At 32.7% G+C, this 21,857-nt stretch overlaps 2 protein-coding genes across 2 annotated transcripts; one reads left to right on the top strand and one right to left on the bottom strand.

Moving 5' to 3' along the window:
* Positions 1–4,164: 4,164 nt before the first annotated feature.
* Positions 4,165–8,154, bottom strand: LOC115999963 (polyadenylate-binding protein-interacting protein 8-like). The gene is made up of 10 exons (XM_031239946.1): positions 7,263–8,154; positions 6,367–6,477; positions 6,237–6,281; positions 5,756–5,828; positions 5,543–5,655; positions 5,342–5,401; positions 5,193–5,240; positions 5,032–5,100; positions 4,596–4,657; positions 4,165–4,464 (listed from the first exon to the last, which is right to left on the bottom strand). Exons 1-10 carry the CDS (start codon positions 7,623–7,625, stop codon positions 4,407–4,409), a joined length of 1,002 nt encoding a protein of 333 aa, XP_031095806.1. The 5' UTR covers positions 7,626–8,154; the 3' UTR covers positions 4,165–4,406.
* Positions 8,155–16,893: 8,739 nt separating this feature from the next.
* LOC116011392 (phenylalanine N-monooxygenase-like) lies at positions 16,894–21,468 on the top strand. The gene is made up of 4 exons (XM_031250958.1): positions 16,894–17,076; positions 17,127–17,215; positions 19,584–20,427; positions 20,866–21,468. The coding sequence occupies exons 1-4, from the start codon at positions 16,894–16,896 to the stop codon at positions 21,460–21,462; spliced, it is 1,713 nt and encodes a 570-aa protein (XP_031106818.1). The 3' UTR covers positions 21,463–21,468.
* The last annotated feature ends 389 nt before the right edge of the window (positions 21,469–21,857 follow it).

The raw sequence follows: 21,857 nt of genomic DNA on the forward strand, positions 1-21,857 counted from the left end.
TCAAATTCTGGTGACCAAATCAAAACTACAACCATTGGCGCCGATTGAGTCGGGTCGGCGCCGGTCACTCCCGGCTGGAGAAGGTGACCAAACTAGTTGCCATCTCCAGTGAATTTTTTTTTTTGGTTTAATTTAGAATATGTCTGGGGTAAAAAGTAAAAAATTTGATCTCAACCGTCGCCTATTATGATTCATTAATATTCAAAAATTTTAGTAAAAAAATGAGTTTTAAAAAATGATAATGGCACAATAATACTAGAACTAAAATGAAATATGTTTTAAAAAATAATTAAAAGTAGACTAAAACCAAGAATAGAATTAACTCTAATATTCTATTTGGTTAGGCAATTAGTACCATGCATGCATACGCAATAGGCGATATACTACCAATTCAATTCTAATATTGAACCAGCTAGCGCACAGTTTTTGAAGACTACACATTTTATATCTAAACTTTTACACGCAAACTAGAAAGCACTGAAGTAATAATGTAGTGTGTAACAGTAACATTTGAATATCAACTGAGATTCTAAGATCAGAAGCTGTTTATTAATGAAAACTTCGATAAATACGATGAGGACAATTTTGAATCACGACCAAAGAAAAATGTTTGAATTCAATTCTAAAAAAGGTTACGGTCACATCAATCCACCTTTGGTGTTTGGCTGCACAGCAACCACGTCTCCCTTTCGTAGTTACTGCTACCCACCATGCAAAAATGGCATTTAGCAAAACAAACCTACGAAAACTATGGCAAGTTGCATCATGTGGTTTGTTCAATTCGTTGTGTCATTTAATTTTAATGTGAATCGAAGCTTTGCTTGGTCAACACAAAATGGACCATCTAGTCAATAATGCCCCTAAAACTTGTTCATTTTCCAGTTCATTGAATAGTCAATGTTAGCAAGGTAGGTAGATGTAATCATGTTTACATATCAATTTTGTTCACCTCAAAATAATTTTATAAGTTTTGTTTTGCTAGCAATCACAATTTTATGTCTTATAATTTTTTTAATTGCTAGTATTATTTTGTCTTGTTTTAAGGTTATTTTTGTTTTGTATTGTTTTTCGTTGAATAAGGGTCAAATTAGTTAGTGAACTATACACAGATATGCAATTATGCCATCAAATTTTTTAAAAATTTAATTAGCTCCCTTAACATGTTATTTTGCACAATTAAATCCAAAGTATCCCTCTCCCCTGGCTTCGCCAAAGACAAAGGAAGGAGGAGTGTTGGGACCTTCGAATATATATATATATATATGTATATATAGTTGCGTTCAAATGCAAACTCAAGTTTCCATGCGAACTTTTCCAGTAATGCACGATAAGGTCTACATGAATACACAATACAACTCCCAAACATGCCTAGATGGCGCGTGTGGGTTTGTGCCGTGCATACGTGTAGTAATATCCGTACATTCATGTAGAACTTACCGTGCATTCATGTAATAGATGTGGTGCATTTGTGCAGTAATCGCTAGTAATCATGGATTGGAGTAGTTATTGTGCATTCATGTAGGTAGAACTTACCGTGCATTACTGAATAAGTTTGCATGAAAACTCGAGTTCGCACCTAAACGGGACTATATATATATATATATATATATATATATATATATATATATTGTAGCTTTACAATGTGGTTCACATGTGAATTTTTTTTAGTTAATGATCGTGTTGATCCAAGTGATTATAATTCAAAAGAGTCTAATTACCAATCACTATAGTATTATATTATGTATTATAATCAACATTGTAATGTGAACCACTGATGATATTTATTTTTACTCCGTATATACTAAAACTATTTATTTAAAATTTATTTTTAATATTAAAAATAAACATTTATCAATACTTTACATTACAATCTCCACCCAGTCCACCTAAACTTATATGTTGGAAAAATGGAAAATCCATAAAATTGAAATCGTCACATTTGTGGGCACGAATTTATGAGTCAAAATACACATGGATTCAAATCCAATCATTGCTTCTACGACAAGATTAAGCATAGTCCTACCAACACATGCAACGTGGACTTTTCTATGTCCACACCATTTCAATTATTTAATTTACTTTTTCAACTCAAAATTTTGATTAATTTGACCCAATTATTTGTATTCAACTTGATTAAATCTTGAGTTACTAGCCAAAGACCTTGTGGTCAAGCGGCATCCAGTGTACACTCTCATTTGGAAGGGAGTGGGTTCGAGCCTCAGTCAGTAGAACTAAAAAAAAAAAAAAATCTTGAGTTACTAAATTTGTTACTTCCTTAAAAATTTAGAAACTCCATATATACTAGAAATAACTGATAAACTAAATTATATACTATGAAGATAAACAGGAACTAAAGTGTCATTTTTTCCCATTTCATCTTAATTAATAAAATTAAAAACAATAATCAACATTATAAATTAACCATTTTTCTCTACTAAAAGTAAGGTCATCAATTGAGTTTTTGAAAAATATTTTTGGTCGCCATAAGGACCGTTCCAATCAAAATATGGGTCATGTACAATACCTTTTATTTGGACCCTCTAGCTTACAAATAATTTTAATATAAAAAATTATTTATTTATTTGTTCATCATCACAGTCATCTTGATCTTTTATATAAACATTAGCATTTAATAATTTTTCATTGACATCATCTTTTTGTTCATCTACTTGAGTTTCTTTCATAATGAATTTTTCAAATTAGGTACGAATTAATGTTGCTATTGAAAATGCTATTGATGTTGTTGAATAAATAGTAAAAGAGAAAATCAAACTATCAATTTTACTGTAAATCACTATCATTCAATGTAATTATTCCAAGAGGTATAAAAATTCCTCCTGCACTATCTTCGACGTATTATTGTCTTATTGCATTACAAAATTAAAATTCTGTACACAAATTACCAATTCCTAGTTTCCTACAACATCTAATATATATTACTTTTTTTTTTTCCAGTTAGGCCCCCAAAAATTGTGGGCCCTAAGCAAACATGCCCATGCCATTCCATCAGAGAGGGAGGCGAAAAAATCAAAACAGAAAACAAATATTAATTTTTCACGAGTTAATCACACAATTTTTTAGTTATCAAAATCGTGAAAAACCAATTCCTCTTACATGGAACCAAGCCTTTATTTTCTACTTTTTATTTTTTTTATTTATTTTTTAATACATTGATATGGTTGTCATAATGTGTAAGTGACATTATCAAAATATATGACTAGTATGGAAAGGATCATTAACACAAACAAGTGGTCATGGGAACAAACTTCATTTGGTCAAAACATCCGAAAATCTCTACACTACAATTTTGTTTTCTTTAATCTCTATATTTGAATTTTGATCAATTCTTTATGTGTACTTTTTATTAGAATGGATAAAATTGAATTTTGATCAAATTTTGACAAGTAATTAATGTCATGTCATTAACCCCAGCATGTTTTTATGGCTCTACCTAACAGAGTTTGTAAGCATTCTCAATTTTATCAATTAAAAAAATTAATCAAAATTTAAACATGATTAAATTAAACAAAATTGGTCTAGCAGGGCTTCCCCTCCCTAAAAAAAAAAAAAACAAAACAAAAAAAAACAAAACAAAAAACAAAACAAAAACATAATCAGCCACACTCTCCTCTAGGGTGTTTGGTAGGATAGAATTATAATTCCATTCCTATCAAACTTCATGGAATTGTAATTCATGTGGTCTCCCCTAGGAATTGCAATTCCACACTTTGTGAAATTGTAATTCAATGGTAAAGTAATATTTTACCCTTATTTTTATTTTTATTATTATTATTATATTATTATATAAGGACATTTTAGTCTTTATTCACTTATTCCCTTTCAACTCCCCATCATTATATTCATGTCTACCAAACAAGTAATTTAAATTTACACTTTATTCTTTTTTCACCGAATTACAATTCTTTTCCACCCTAATTCCCTCCTCCCGACCATACTGCAGCACTAACTGAATTAGTATGGCTAATACAAGTTTGGTCAGTGGCACTACAAAATTTCACAAACATCAAACATAAGAATTGTGCCACTGACCATTAATTAAGCAGCACAAGTATGAGAACAGTGGTAAAAGGGCAGTGTTAGCGAAAGCCATATATGATTCATACATTTGTATATGGAAATGATTGATTGATGAGGCAAAAGAAGTATAGTAAAAAGTTGAAAGATTCTCATTGAAACTTCAGCAGTGAAGCTAAAGCAGGTAAACTGGTCATAGTTCAGTTGCAAAAGCGAATGTGCTTCTAGCAGAAAAAGAAAACATGGGAATTACAGAACAAAAGTTCGATCACCATCCTCCATAACGTACTGAAGAAGTATCTACCATGCGGGGCTGGCTGGCTGCCTGGCTTGCGCCATATCTCATCTAGACCTCGAGCATTTGCAGATCGCTAAGCCATAACAGCTCGAGGTGCCCGTGGCCTCACTGGTGTCTTCGAAGGACTCACCCTACAGTTTTAATTAGCAAGCTAAGTTTTACTCACTTCAGAAGAAAATTTGCATATGCTCGGTTGGAAGGCTTAGGGGCTTGTTGCATATATATGGAGAAAATTATTCTAAGTGAAAAAGAATCAAGAAACCTGATGCGTTGGGATCCCAATATTTCGCCACAACAATCCAAGGCCAGAATCGCACTATCAGCCTGCACGTTAGTTAGTATCAAGGGCCTATCAGCATACCTCACATGCCTCGTGATTTATATTTTCAACCAACAAATCACGGGAGCGATGTTTGAGTGAGAGAGAAAGAAACAAAAAAGCCCACACGGGCTTAGCTCACTGGTTCAGTAGGGGCAGTATTTGGGAGAAGAAATCAAGGTTCGAAAATCAGCAGACAGTGTGGGAGCCTTGTCCCCGTCTACTAAGCCACTGAGTTACCGTGATTTATCTCCTCCCACATACTTTGTCAGGCCGGGATGCCTTGGGGTTGAGAATTCAACCTTTTGGGAGAAGAAAGAAACAAAAAAACGCATGAACCAACGGAAATAGTAGTAGGGAGACATATGAGTAAGCATACCAGGACAAACTCAACAAAAGCAATGCGGGTTGAGTGCACCTGATCCCCCAAAAGCCTTAGACGAGAAACCTGAATACAAATTCAATGTCAACGAACATTGCGTATACGCAAAATAGATCATATACGCACTGAATTTCGGAGCATCAAAACGTCATACTGACCGCACCACATCTTGTTTCAAAGAAATTCTTGACATCAGCTTGAGTAACCTGCTCAACCGAGTGCATTAATCTGTTACGACTTCCATTTACACTAAAAGCATGATCGAGTAAAGTACAGAAAGGTCCACCATAAAGATAGAAGCCAATACCTTTTTATCTATGTTGGTACAGTAAACTGTCCTAGCACACATCTCACGTTCATCCTCAGACTATCGATCAAGGAACAAGCAAAACAAAGAAAAGGTAAAATAAATTATTCAAATGAACAACAATTCCACATAAATAAAAGGTGACAAATAAATGAAACCAATATTTTCCACAATCCTCTATATACTAATCCTATCACATACCCTCGGAAGGAATGTGGGGTTCACAGGTAAGATGGCAGTTTTCGAAGGCAGGACCTTCAGTGGCGAGAAACCTAAAATCGTACCAGAGAGATTAAGCGCTCCTCTTGCAGAGTCTGTTGAAATTTATTTCAGAGGGCACAGATGTGAGTAAAAAAAAAAAAAATGGACGGAAAGTTCTAGCAGTGGACGATAGAGAAAGTAGAGCCAACTTACATTCATCAGCAAACTCGACAAAAGCAAAGCGAAGACGGGAGTGAGGATCGCCACAAATGCGGCAGTCAACAACCTGAAAAGAAGGCACGGTCGAAAAGTTTCTTCACTAGTATAACTTAAAATAAGTATTACTATTAAAGAATATTAAGCAAAATACCTTCAATAGAAATATATTCAATTCTATAAGAGTCTGGTCTTAGCCACCTCAGTTTAAATCTCAGTTCCAATTTTGGGAAATAAGACCTAAGCCACCTCTACCTGTAGTATTCTCAAGTTTCTTAAAAACAATACAAATAGGGCCTCACATCCCCAGTCCCGTCAAATTGGTGTCTCCCCACAATTTACATGTAGTCTTCAAAACTAACGGCAAAATATTTATTTAAGACAAAAAAAAAAAAGGGACAGTTCAAAATAACACAAGTTAATACGTTACAATGTTATATATGAAGAAGATTGACACTATATGAGCAAAGTAACTTACTTGTCCATAGGCACTAAACAGTGCAGCCAGTTGCTCTTCAGTGATCTAAATAACAGTCAAAAAGGCGTAAGAACTAGTACAAACTGCAATATTCATGTAAAGTTAAACGGAAAACCTCGTGCTTACTTACATTTTGATCAATGTCAGATACATAAATTGTTCGCCTGATGCTATCTTCTCTTTGAGCATTGAAAGCTCTGTTATTCATTCTCCTTCTGCCCTGGTTCTGGTTGTTTCCTCTCTGTATAAGCAAAGCAATTGTGAAACGAAAGATGACCAAAAGTAATAGCCATAAACTGAATTCAAAGAAAGGGTTGTCTGCAATATAAAAACAATTACAAAAAAGACTAAACCTGAATCCAACAATAATCAGGTTTCCCTATCCATACAATCTTAATATCAGTAAAGATATCATAACTAAAATTTATTATTCACTTCAGCTACAAAAATTTATTATTCACTTCGGCTACAAAAATTTATACTGCTGTGATAGAAATGACCAATGTTGGATAGCTAAATTCAGAATAATTATCATTTCCATGAAAATAAAAACAGCTAAGCCAAACACAATAGAACTACAATTCATCAGATAAAGTATTATATGCAATTACAATCACGCTCCCCATCCCACCAAAAAAGAACATAAAACAGAGTTTCTTCAATTATCCACACTTTAAAAATGGTTAAATTTACATGTAAACCAACACTTATAAGAGCAATATGAAGTTGCTGACAAGACATAAAAGCATATGAACAAAATTCACAAAAAGCATCCAATCCTTTGTACAAAATGCAGTGTAATTTCAGTTCTCATTGCTAAAAGTATCAAAATGGAAATCTAATCACATAAAACTATAAGGAATAAATTGTATCAGACCTGGAAATCTAAACAGATAAAAAAAAATGAAATGAGATTTTTTAAGCTAGGAAGAAAAGCCAAAAATAAAGAAAAATGAATAAATAATGACTGATTTCAACAACCAACAGAAAAGGAAAACCAATCAGTATGGAGAACTGAATTTATACCCTTCGGTTATTAGGCAAACCATCAGCCCCCTGACGCTTATTAACTCCCACAAAATTATTGACCAGCTTCTGTTCTTGGTTATAGGAAGAAGGGAAGAACTCCTTTGCCAGTGGATTCAACTTCAATGTCTTGAGCATATCAACAATATCCTGCATTTGGTACCCTGAATTGGAGTTGGTATCAGAATCAGACTCCTTATCACCATTCATCACAGATTCAGATTTGGCATTGGTGCTAAGATCAGAAGCAGCATCAGAAATTTTGTTGGAATCAGCAGCAGTGTTGGGCAATGGAGAAGAATTCTCAACAGCAGGGGCCTTAGCCAGTGCTGTCTCATCAGAAACCTCCGCACCAGCAGCCATTGAACCAAACCCAAAATGCAAAAAAGACTCTAAAATTCAAGAATTCTATATATCTTATCAGTCAAGACAAACACCCTCTCCTGAATTCCTCCAAAGACTCAATCTTTATCACCCTATACAGACACCAAAGATCAATTGGGTGATCCCTGAAGCTAGTAAATATAAACGGATGCGGATTCTCACACACCAAATGTATACAGAAGGAAGGCTACAATAAACACACACAACACAATCTAGGGAAGAAATGAGAAGGATGAGAGAGAGTGAGGGTATATATGAAGAAGAAGAAGAAGAAAGATGGAAACTTTAGGGTTTTGGTAACAAAAATGATCAGAGGTGTTGGTGGATTTTGGTGCCTAGTTTGAGAAAAAACAAAGAGGCAGTGGCCTTTGCCCTTTTTCTCTACTCCCCTTTATTGACATCTTTTTCTTCATTTCCCCTTGTCGTTTTAGAGAGAAAGTGCGTGCAATTTGCGTATTGTATTCTGTGTACTACATACGTAGGTGAGAGAGAAAGTAGGCAAGTCGTAAGGATCGTTAGCGTCTTCTTTGAGTGGTGTGCAGCACAGGTAGCTATACCAGTTTTTCTTTTCTTCTTCTTCTTCTTAAATTTAACTCCAAATTCGTTTTCAAAAAAAAAAAAAAAAACTCCAAATATTATATTATTTATTAATTAATAATTCTGAATAGTATAGATATACACACACTAGATTACATAATAATCATTAATGGAAACTAAATGACAGTTAAAGTAAATTGAATTAAATGTTTATTAAATAGTAAAGTTCATGATAGGAAAAGGACCAAAGACCAAATATATATATAGTCTAATAAAAGGTAAAAATTGCATTTTTAGTACTTCTATTCTTTCTAAATTTTAAATTTAGTGCCTCTTCTACAACTTTTATAAATATAGTCGTTAATTTTTCAACAAGTTATAAATGCAATCCTTCAACTAATTAAATTATCACCAACGTACTGAAATAAGCCCTAAACTTGATTTTTTGTCACTGATTACATTATCAACATACTTATTGACGTTTTGACGATGTTAAAAAAATATTACATCGCTAAACTTGTGATGAGCACTAGCAAAAATAAATCTCTTAGGGTGCGTTTGGTTCGCACATGGGAATCGGAATCGGAATTGTGTATCAAATACTTGGTAAGGGTAATGAGTTTTGATGAAATTATTTAGCATGTTTGATAGTTGGGTGGAATGAGAATGATTTTTAATAGTTGGGGAAGAAATGAGGAAGGGAAATGATACCCTTATTTAATAAGGGTATGAGTTTTCTCATTTATGGGGTATTCCAAACCCATAGTAGCATTTTCAAAACCTATCAACCAACCACTAACAATCACTTTTATTAGGGGTGGGCACTTCGAGATTCGGTTCGATTTTTTTTTTTTTCGGTTTCGGTTTTGGTTTCGGTATTTCGGTATTACAAAAAATGATACCATTTGGTTTTACAATAAAGTTCGGTTCGGTTTCGGTTCGGAATTCGGTTCGGTTTAGGATGTTCAATTTTCAACATTTACTAATTTTCCAAATAACACACTGCCAAACAATACATATTCGCATAATCCAAAGTCTAAAATATAAATATTACATAAAAAAACAAAACAATTCAAACACAAAATTAACACACCAATCCAAGTTGTAAAGTAATATCTTGTTCATCCATCATCCCCTCATCATGGATCAATATTAATTATTATTATTTATTATATATATTTAAAAAACCGAACGGTTTTCGGTTCGGTAAAAAACCGAACCGAACCGTTCTGTTTCTCTATATTAAGTACCATTTGGTTCTTTCAGTTTATACCGAACCGAACCGAACTACTTCGGTACAGTTCGGTTTGGTTCGATTCGGTTTTACCGAACCGAAGTGCCCACCCCTAACTTTTATACGCATTCCTTATGCTTAAACCCACCAACCAAACACACCCTAGTTTTACTTCGAACCCCAAAAAATTGATAATTCTCTTCATCGTTTTCTCTAATCTTCAACTCTTCTCCTCCTACCATCTCCTTTGATCTTTTTCTTCTTTCTTTTTGCATTGTTTACTTTCTCTATTTTTATGTTATACTACATATGGAAGTTTTTCTTCTTCTTATAAACTTGTGATGAGCACTATAGACTTTTAATGATTTGATATCATGGTTGACATTTGATCTTATAGACATTTGATATGTCTACCACCAAACATTGGTATTTTTTAAAAATTGTTGCCAATTATTTTGAAAATAAATTTTAAATTAAGCACATACATTGATTTGTCAATTTTTTTTAATATCAATATTGCATCTTTTTTTTTTTAAGAACTAATGGCGTATTTTGTATAATGTTAGATTTTTTTTTCTCTAGAATTCAATCACTACACATTGTTAAACATCACTAGTTACCGAAAAATAATTGGTACGCCGAAAAGGTATGTCAGTGAACACCTGTTTTATAGTAGTAAAATGTTAAACTCCATTTGTATCTTGAGTTCTATTAAAAAAAAATTAAAAAAAGGGAAATAGATTGAAAATTACAAATGTGCAATCATAAAACTTTAAATACAAATGAAATTTGATGCTCAAGTTTAAATTTACAACTAATTTAACAATTAAAGGATCAAATTTGTAGCCAAAGACCTTGTGGTCAAGTGGCATCCGGTGTCCCGATTAAGACTTTCACATGGATGATGGGAGTGGGTTTGAGCCTCAGTGGAGTCAACTGTTGACTCGTTGTGCTTCAGTAGGTTGAGTGTAGTACTAAAAAAAGGATCAAATTTGTAAAAATGAAAACATATGTATTAAATTTATGACTCAAAAATAATTAGGGGACAAAAAAATGTGATTTACCCATATTAATTTTTATAAGAAAATGTTATTTTTTTCTTCTAAACTTATCTTCTAATATTTAACTCCAGATATAGTATCAAAACATGTTATATTGTTATAATCACATGTAACCCATGAACTAGCCAACCATACCATAAATATTTTTTTCAATGGATATATCAAATCAACATTATATTTGAATAAAAGCACATATAGAAGTTCAATTATCGCCAAATCAGCATTAACTTATTGAACATGTAAGATTATAATTCAATTGCACTTTATTGGCAATCAAGGGGTCTACACATAACTTTTTGTTAATTAAGAGGTTTAATTACACTATTTATTCGACTTTGGAGGCTTATTTAACAATTTCTTCAATAAAAAAATCTACTTAATAATCAAAATGCAAAAATTAAATAAATATTATGCGATCAATTTAGGAAGGGTGTAAAATTTAGGATTTGTTTGGAAATCCGAAAAATGACTTTCGGAAGTCACTTTCCAAAATTTTCAATGTTTGGGTACTCAAAAAAAAAAAAAATGAAGCCAAAGAAAAATATGCATTATGGTCAATGGAAAAAATGCTCAATTTGACAGAAAATGTCTTTATAATTTTTCAATAGGATGACATTTTTCAGAGTTTATTTTTCATCTCTCTTCCTTCTCTTATTTTTAAAATTAATTTCCGGATTATTATTATTACTACCACCACAACCACCAAACGACCACCAATACCACCACACCACACCACAATACAACCACAACATCACCACCACCACCCTTCCTAAATTTATCAAAAGACTAGATAGCCTAAAGCTTAGGCTAGCTATATTTACTTCCAATTATTTTTATTTTTATTTTTATTTTTTTAGTTTGTTCTTCTTCAATTTTTCATTATTTATTCTACATTTTATGTTTTCTAAATATACAAGTAAACATTTTTTTTTCCTTTTTTCACTTTTTCATTCTCTATATCTCTATATTATGTTTTTCAAATATGCAAGTAAACATATATTCTATTTTCTTTTCCTTAAATTTTCATTATTCAAAAAAAAATTCTCTCATTAATAATAAAAATTTATAATTTTGTTATTTTATGAGTCAAATAGCAAGCCACATAATAAAATTAGAACGAGGATTTGGTTTTTTCATACAATTGGATATATATGATTTGGCTTCCATTGGATATATATGAATTGGCTAACTTTACGATTAGTTAAAAAAGAATTTAGTTAATAATCAAATATTAAAATTTTTTTTTGAGTACATCAAATATTAAAAAGTTAAATTACATTATGTTACTACTAGAGGAAAAGATTGAAATTAAGATATAAGAAGGGTGTGTTATGTGTAGCATTACTCAATCAAAATTGCTACTTCTTATTTTAATGTTTTATGTTAAGTAATATATTTTTGAGTTAATTCTATTTTTGGTCATAAATTTATAGGTGACAGCCCACTTTTAATCTTTTTTTTTTTAATAAAAACAACTTTATTTGGTTCTAGTATTATTGTGACATGACCAATTTTGGTCATTGACAACAAAATTGTTGAAATATGTTAAATATAATGGCATTTTGATCTGTTTTTATACAAAGAAACTTGACCGGCTATATTTTTTATGTTTAATTTTTTTAAAAAAATCATAGTTGAAGACCGGAACGCCATTGTGTTTAATCACTATTAAACTGTTTTATTATAGAGTATTAGGACAAAAAATGAATGTTCTAATTAAAAAAAAAAAAAACTAAAAATAGACTATCGCCTATAAATTTAGAACTAAAAATGAAATTAACTCTATATTTTTCTCCCAATATTTGATTTATTTAGCCATTCAAGACAGATTCAGTGTGCCACGTTTATAGTTTTTTTTTTTTTTTCTATTCTTTAATACTCCGTATTAAAGTTTTGTGTCTGTATCTAGATTCTAGAATTCACGTGTTTTTACATTTGTGCCACTGCATAGACGCATAGTGGAGGCAATGATGATTGTTTTCTATTTATGGAGAGCCATATTTGTGCAATTGGGAAGAAAAAGTTCATTTAGTTCAATTTTTGGATAAGGTGATAATGGGGAGCATGAGACAATTCAAGGATGAAATAATGTTATTTCAAGGAGACAATAAACAGTGATGTTTTAAATGTATATTCCCTTCTCACTTTTTGATAGGGTAAGGACAAAAATGGTGGGCACCCCCAATGAGATAGTGACACAATTGATTTAGTAATTATAAGGTTTCAAGTTTAATTCTCTATTAAAAATGCATGTTGGTTTTCTCGATTTGGACTAGTCACCAATGGACAACATAAACTCGTTTACCTCTTTATAGTCATTTAACGACTAATGTTATAAGACAAGCTTTACTCAGAACGTACTTTTAGATAGTGACTACAAATTTTTCCGTAAATTAAAAGTAAATAATATGACCAAATTAAATCTTATTTTAGAACAAGAGGTTAATTGAACATTTACGAGTGATACATGGGACTATTTGACACCTTTGCCAATAAAATATTATAATTTCGCGTAATTTCCATCAATGCAATATTGATTTTTCGTGTAGCTTTTGATGAATACTTGATAGTGACAGTAAATGCGGAGGGTACGTGATTTCATCATAATGATAATTACACTTATTAGGAAAATGATGATTGCTCTAAGTGTTTAATTTGTATTAAATTTTTTGTCAAATTACGTGATTTATAAGAAATCCTACAATTTTTTATTTTTATTCTTTTACATTCATTATATGCATGTTCGATTCACCATCGCAATGTAATTAATTAAACACATGTGCTATCACCCTAAAAAAATGTCATGATGCTATTTACTAAAATTAAAAAGTTACATTTGATACTAACTATTTTGCCAACAAAAATGCTACTTGATATGACTTTAATTTAAAAATAGAAATTATTTATTTTTAATTTATTAATTACATGTGTACTGATTGAGACCAAAATGTGTGAATAACAAGTTTACGCAATAGTCAAATACGCGCAAAAATAATAATATACCAACTTAGAGGTGTGGATGAGATGAAATAAGTCCAATGGTATGCACTAGGTAAACCTCCTGAGTTTAATCGCACTAGATAGAGTCTAATCACCCTATTCAATAAGTTCGACCTCGAGAGAATGTTAATTAGAATTGAACTTTTAACTATTTATGTACGAGAATCATAATCCACACTCACTCGATCACCTCTTCCATGGGAAATCTCTTTCATCTTAACTAACAACGCTGCCATTGCAACCAACAATTAAAAACAATATTATTATGTATTTATTTAAATACATTACACTTCATCATTAAGGATTTCTGTCCATGTCAAGTCAACTAATTTTTACTAGTTACTTGAGGGTAATCTATAAAAAGGCTTTTTTTTTTTTTTTTTTGAAAATTCTATAAAAAGGTTTAATTGTATTATTTTTTTCAAGTTCAAGAGCCTAACTAAAACTTTTGTAGTAGATGGGTTAAATGCATTTTCATGAATAGTTCATGAGTCTATTTAGTTAAAAAAAAATTAGCGTAGAATAAATTACCTTACGTTGCAGACTGATTATTATATTCTTTTGTTATTGGAATATATTAAACTAAAAAGTAACTTTATTCTCTTAAAAAAAAAGTAATTTTATTGGAAAAGAATATATATGAGTCGATTAGTCTTGTGTAATTATTGGTAAGGAGAAAAATAAATAAATAAATAAATAAATATATATATATATATATATATATATATATATATATATATATATATATATATATATATATATCCAGGATTGAACGTTTATGGTGGGCATGTGGTCATTATCTTGGTTGGAGCAACACAACATCAGCCTGATTTAATGATTTTGTTGCTGCCATGCATCAATACTTTACTAAACACATGATTCATATGCCCCTACCTTTTCTGTTATATATTCTGTCAATTAGTAGTAAGCTAAATTAAATATGAAAAATGTTAATTATTTTAGTAATGAACTGTATTATCCCTAATCTATACAATATATTGAGACAGAATACATTGTTCAATGTTAATTTTTGAAATTTATGTAAAAGTTATAATGATTTAAAAAATTAAAAGATTTTTGATTTTTTTTTAAAAAAAATTACTTCAATATTCACATTTTGCATAATAAAAATAATTCAAACGAGTTTCAGTGGAACCTCTTCTGGAACAACTCTTATAAGGACGTTGTTGTATAAAAATAAGTTATTTAAACATTTGTGTAGCATGATTTCTTTAAGTAATTTTTTGATAAGAATTGAAGTTTACACAAATGGAAGATTAATAATTCGCAAATGAACACTAATTTCAACATGAAATCAAGAACCCGATCAACAATTTTGTTCCTCACAGACAAAACCATACTATGATTGTGTAATCTGATTAAGAATATAGTATACCGTACGTATACCCAAATCATGCGTGGAATCAATGGTTTATTAACCTTTTAAAAAGCTAATGATCAGAAGAAGCATACACATCACCTAAATCTCTGACATGTGCATTGTGTCCGGGAGGAGGCTAGGGAAAATGATATAGGTACTCCAATGGAGTAAAACTCTTGTCACGTGTCTTGATTTTATTGAAAAAGATGAAAAGAAACTAATAAAAATTGTGGTCTACATATTTTTGAATGAATCAAAGAGTGACATGTAAGCAACGAGTAAAAAATATGATAGTATATGGGAGTACGTGTAGTATTACTCAAGAGCCTAGCGTGGACAATTATTTGCCACTATAAGAGTATCCATACTAGAAGTTTTTTCATGGCTTTTAGGATGAGTTGGAAGTGAGAGATGGTGATTTGGAATATAGGAGAGAAGAGAGAGGAGAGAGGAGAGAGGAGAAATTATATTTGCATAAGGAATGAGTTTTTTGTTGTCCCGAGGAGTTTATCCAATACATACCTTTAAAAGAATGCTCTGGCATTTGTTTTTTTTTTTTTTGTTTTTTGTTTTTTGTTTTTTTTTGGAATAAGGTGCAAATTGGCCACTGAATGTAACCTGAAAATGCAATTAAGCCACTGAACACTCCAAATACATACAATTTCACCTGATAGCAGGTTACCATCCATTTCATCAGGTAACCTGCTTACGTGGACGATGAATTGACATTTAAAATAATTTTTAATAATATAATTTAAAAGTAAAATTTTAAAAATTAAACTTTAAAAAGAAAAAAAAACACGCTGGGGTGGCCAACTGGAAGGAGGCTGGAGGGGAATTGATCTCCCACTTTAAAAATGATTAAGGATGGAGTGATGGGGAGGTTATACATTAAAATGGCCATTAGTGGCCTTAATGAAGGAAATGAAGGGTGAGGGTGGTTTCAAGAATTTGAATGGTTAATTGAATTCCATAATTAATAACAATAATAATAATAATATAATAATAATATATAGGGTCACACTTGTGTGAGACCGTCTCATGGATTCTTATTCGTGAGACGGGTCGGGTCAGGTCGAATCAACATGCAAATGACATACTTATATGTGCAAATGTCATACTTATATGCTCAAATATAATACTAATCAAGAATACAATTTTTGTTACTTATAAGAGAAAAAGTAATACATTTTTCATAATAAGTAATGTTGACAAGTATTCCTTACTTATAAGGGAAAATATAATACTTTTGAGGGAAAATTTAATACTTTTAAATCGAAATGTAAAAGTATTGTATTTTCTCTTAAAAGTATTACATTTACCCTTATAAGTAACAAAAAATTTATTTCTAATTAGTATTACATTTGAGCACATAAGTATTACATTTGCATCCCGACCCGACCCGTCTCACATAAGTTTTTGCCTAATATATGATATAATAGATGCAACATCCAACCTATAATTATACACATATATGTAATACATAAAAATCTTAAGTATATATAATTATATAATGTAAATACGTACACCTAATGTACATATACATACAATACATACTATATGTATACAATATGTTTATATATACGTATTAGTAGGTCCAAATGAATATGGTTTTTGGCTCAAATGAACATGAACATGGGAATAGGATCAATGAACATCGCTTAAGGACCAAATGAACACTGAAGAAGGAACAGAGATAACATTGGGAGTTCAAATGGAGTAACATCGGGAGCAGAAAATCTCGGTTATTACAATCTACCCTCCTTAAAAGAAAGCTTCGTTCCCGAAGCAGTCCTATCTTAAAACTAAGGTCCAAACAAAATGTTCTTATTACAACTCTAGGCTATAATGCCTAAAAACGAGGTGTTAAACTTATCCTTAGATCTGCCGTGTTTTTTCTTGAAAGCTTTGATTTTTGCCGCCGTTGCCGTAATCTTCACCGGACAAATCATTGTTTTCGATTGGTGATGTAACTCTATAAGTTCGATCGTTTCCAACCCAACTGGTTTTGGGTTGAGCGATTATATTGAGACAATGCCGATCAAGGTGTTACAGAGAGATAAAGATTCTGAGAAAATAATATGGGATCAGATGAAGAACCCTCCTTCCAGCATGCATCGTTCAATTTCTGGGTCACAGAATCGAGCCATGGCCAAATTCATAGTGTGGCTCATTCTATTTGTATCCACTACCTACGTGGTGTATACTCTCAAGCTGGTTTCTAGCTCCATAGCTTGCAATGTCGACGTTTTCCCACACTGACATAGCGCCGCCTTGCCTATCCGCCGGTAAATCAACTCCACGGTGGAGCTGTATGCGGCATTAGGAACGGGGAGAGAAATAGGGATATGAAGAAGTGAGAAAATAGGGTTGGAACATATAGTGTTCGGCATTGCGGCGTCGGCGAAGCTGACCAGAGGACGAAAGGGAAGGGCTTATTCCAATGAAGGAGGAAGGAGGAAATTAGGGGTAAAACTTAGTGGAAATTACCAAAATGTCCATAGTTTTAACACTAGTTAGAGCCAAATTTGATCGGAGGGCAATATTGACTAAAGTTTAAGGTTATTAGGGACCCAATTACATAAATTTGATAGTGAGGGACCACATTGCAAATCGGGCAACAATTGAGGGACCAAAAATGCGATTTTCCTTAATTATAAACTATATATAATACTTTAATAGTTAATACTAAAATATTAAATATTAACCTAAAAAATATCTAGAGTTTGTACAATATAGGGTTATTTCGCTCAAAACGATGTTGTTTTGAGTGAAATAATCCATTAAAAAAAAAGAACAATAGCTAATCAGCTGACGAGGTGGCATAGTCGGTGCCTAAGAGATCTAGGCGGTCAGCACCTAAGCGGTCTAGGCGGCGCTTAAGCGACCTAGTCGGTTGCCTAGCCGGTCAGCCGCCTAGACAACCATTTAAAAGTGATACGCTAGGTGGTCGACCGGCGCCTAGCGCCTAGGCGGGATTTTTGCAACTCTAATTTTGCAAACTTTAAATATATTAGAACTAATATACATTTACAATTCATTTCATTTTCTACAATCAAGCTACTTTGATTAAAGACAAAATCAACATCAATCTTGACAACAAATATAATTTGTATATATGATGTAGCCATTGTTTAAAAATGTTTATGTACAAAGCTAAGTGACAAACTATTTAACTGCATGCATTGTGATGAAAAGGCATCAGTGGGTACTCCAAGATTAGTATCAAATCAACAAAAAATAATAATAATAAGACACACACAAAAAAAATCAAGTACTACACTCATTCATACTAATTCCAAAAATATGAACTTCAAAATAAACATGTGCAAAATGGATGTATAAACTGTTGATGAAACTGGACATATTGCAGCATCAGTATTCGGACTACCTGCAAAGTTATTGTTGTTACTATCAAGTAAACAAGTTATGAAACTATAACAGAATGTACTACTCATTAGCCTTCTACAAATATAATAAATATTAATATTTTGTTCAATACTTTCACATGAGAATGTACGACACACATCTCATAGCACATGAAACATATAGGGGGGAAAACTACTATACCACTGTCAAATATCAATAGGGCAATAGGCACTTGCAAGATCAAGAGTTCGTAGTACAACTAAGATCTCAGTAATATATACAAACACAACGAGACAAATCAACAACTTCCTACATCATAATTAATCTCATTGCATGACACTACCCTCTATACTACTACAATAACTCAATTGCACATGACACATTACCAAATACCAATAAATAAATTTAAAAAAAAAACAAAACAAAAAAAAATAAGTACCGAAGATAACGACAATGGCAATGCTACCCGAAAGAGAATTAAAAAGACTTAGAGAATTAAAACGAAAAAGTAGTATTTATTTATACTATTATTTTTAGACTAAGTATTTAGATCAATGAGTTTACAAAATTGCAAACATTTATTTTAGTGACAATTATAATTAATCTCTCATATATTATCTTGTATCCATAAACTTTGAATTTTTTATTTAAATAAACAAATTCAACTTTCAATTACATATGCATGAACATCTCCTATATAATCTTGCATTGATATACTTTGAAATACTTATTTAAAAATAAACATTGGACATTATCTCATTCGCGCAATGCGCGTGAAAAACTAATAATATTAATAATTATCGTATAACATTTAATGTGAATCATTTTTAAATGCTACATAATATTATCACTATAAAATTTCATAAGTGCAATGAATAGACATAATAATCGGTGATATTAATATAATAATTAATTTTCGGATCAATCGTAATCCCTGACATTTAATGTAAAAGATTTTTAAATGCTACATAATATTATCACTATAAAATTTCATAAGTGCAATATACATAATAATCGGTGACATTAATAGAATAATTAATTTTCTGATCAATCGTAATCCCGACATTTAATATGAAAGATGTTTAAAAGATACCCTCTTTCCTATTTTATCGAATCAGACACATAAAATGGGACGGAGGGAGGGATTACTAGGTATTACAATTTTCAAAGTGCAATAATTACAGAAAGGAGTGATAAAGTTTACGTATCAACAACATGGAATCTATAAATAGGGCAAGCTGCATATGCTTTTACAGTATAGTACCAAATTAATTAATGGCACCCATCTATGGTATTATGGAGTACATTAGATTTTGTTCAATCTTTCTTCCATTATTAATACTACTTGTTGTTAGAATCACAAGTCAAAGGCGGCTAACTAATAAGTCAAAGCTGCCAATTCCTCCGGGGCCGAAACCATGGCCCCTAGTGGGATCTTTCCCGGAGATTCTCCGATCAGGAAAGCCTGCATTCCGGTGGATACACAACTTCATGGATGAAATGAAGACCGAAATCGCATGCATCCGTCTGGGGGCCACTTACGTGATTCCGGTGACTTCCCCGGAGCTGGCTCGCGAGTTCCTTAAGAAGCAAGGCACGGTGTTCTCGTCCAGGCCCGTTTGTATGTCCGCCGATCTTATCAGCAACGGATACCAGTCCTCCATCTTTCTCCCTCCCGGCGATAAATGGACGAAAATGCGAAAAATTCTCCAGTCTCACGTGCTTTCACCGGCGACACTCCATTGGCTTCACGATAAAAGGGCGGAAGAAGCCGATTACCTCGTTAAATACATCTACACTCGATGCTGCATGCGTGGTGTTAACGTGCGGATTGTCTCGCGGCAGTACTGTGGAAATGTGATTAGCAAGATGGTATTCAACATGAGGTTCTTTGGAAACGGAGAAGAAGAAGAGCTCCTTAAGGCCATGTTCGATCTTCTTCAAACTCTCTACGGATTGGGAGTTTCTGATCATATCCCATGGTTGAGTGTATTCGATATCGACGGCTATAAAAGCATCATCAAGAAAGGTATGTCCGTAATGAGGAAACACCTTGATACCCAAGTGGACACGAGGGTGCAAATGTGGAAAGATGGGATAAAAACTGTGGAAGAAGACATCCTCGATGTTCTTGTTATGCTCAAGGATAATGCTGGAAAACCATTGTTGAGTGATACAGAGATCAAAACACAAGTTCTGGTAAGTAGAATATAATTAGATAATGAATCAGAGCGGGTTTTTTGATTGGCCTGGTCTTCTGCTGGTAAATAAGTGAGGCTCTATCAAAGTATATATAAATAAACTGTGAATTAAAGAAAAGTTATTCCTATGAATATTAGGGACAGAGTAGAATTTTTTTTGAACAATATGTAGTAGAATTTAGATAAGTCATTAAAACATAATTTTGAGCCCATATAATCACAAATACATATACTAACTATTTGACTAGGGTTAGACTAGAGGCCCTCAAAATTTTGAGGCCTTGTGCTGTTACACATCTTGAACGTCCTAAAATCCGGCCCAGAGATAATCACTCAATGCATGAAAAACCAGTCTATTGCAACCATTTTTCATGCTAGCCAACTTATTATTCTTTCTAGAGGTGGTCTAAAGAATATGTTTTTTTTTTTGTCAAAGGAAATGATGCTAGCAACCACGGATAATCCATCAAACGCTGTGGAATGGGCACTGGCGGAGATGATAAACCAACCAAAAGTACTGGAAAAATCGGTGAAAGAGATAGACACCCTGGTTGGGAAGGAGAGGCTAGTGGAGGAATCCGATTTGCCTAATCTAAACTACGTCAAGGCGTGTATTAAAGAGGCCTTCCGCCTCCCCCACGTGTCTCTAGCAGACACCGCAGTGGGTGGCTACTCCATTCCCAAGGGGAGTCAAGTGCTGCTCAGCCGCGCCGGGCTTGGCCGGAATGCAAAAGCCTGGGAGGAGCCTCTCATGTTTAAGCCGGAGCGCCACCTCAACGGTGGAGAAGTGGATTTAAATGATTCGGAGTTGAACTTGTTAGCCTTTAGTACTGGGAGACGAGGATGTCCGGCTGTTAAGCTAGGCTCTTTGATGACTACAATGTTGATGGCTAGGCTTCTTCAAGGCTTCACCTGGAGCCTCCCTCCTACCTTGCCATGCATATCCTTAACCGAGGCTAAACATGATCTCTTTCTTGAAAACCCACTCGTCGCACTTGTCAAACCCATATTACCTCACAATCTCTACTTATAATAATAATACTCCTCATATATACCTCAATTACCTAAATAAAAATTGTATTTCAGTTCCCACCCTACCCTAGCTTGCAACTCAATTATGGTTGTCATGAAACATTTTGAAATGTGCAATGTTTCAAAATGAGTATCTAAGAAGATGTTATTATGGGTAGTTGGGATTATAATATTTCACTAGACTCAATGGAGTATATATTAATAATCAGTTTGTTTAATAATGGAGACTTGATAATCTTGTAATCCAATCCAATCATAATCATCCCGACTTTGTTGTTGTGCATTCTCCCGGTAACAAAAACACTGCTAATTTAACCAAAGGAATGCTTAACCTTGGTTGATCCATGACTATATTCTTTTCCCCTATAAACTATATTATATACATTAGATTTCAAT

Source organism: Ipomoea triloba, chromosome 1 (assembly GCF_003576645.1).
Source record: "Ipomoea triloba cultivar NCNSP0323 chromosome 1, ASM357664v1".
In the NCBI taxonomy this organism is placed as follows: Eukaryota; Viridiplantae; Streptophyta; class Magnoliopsida; order Solanales; family Convolvulaceae; genus Ipomoea; species Ipomoea triloba.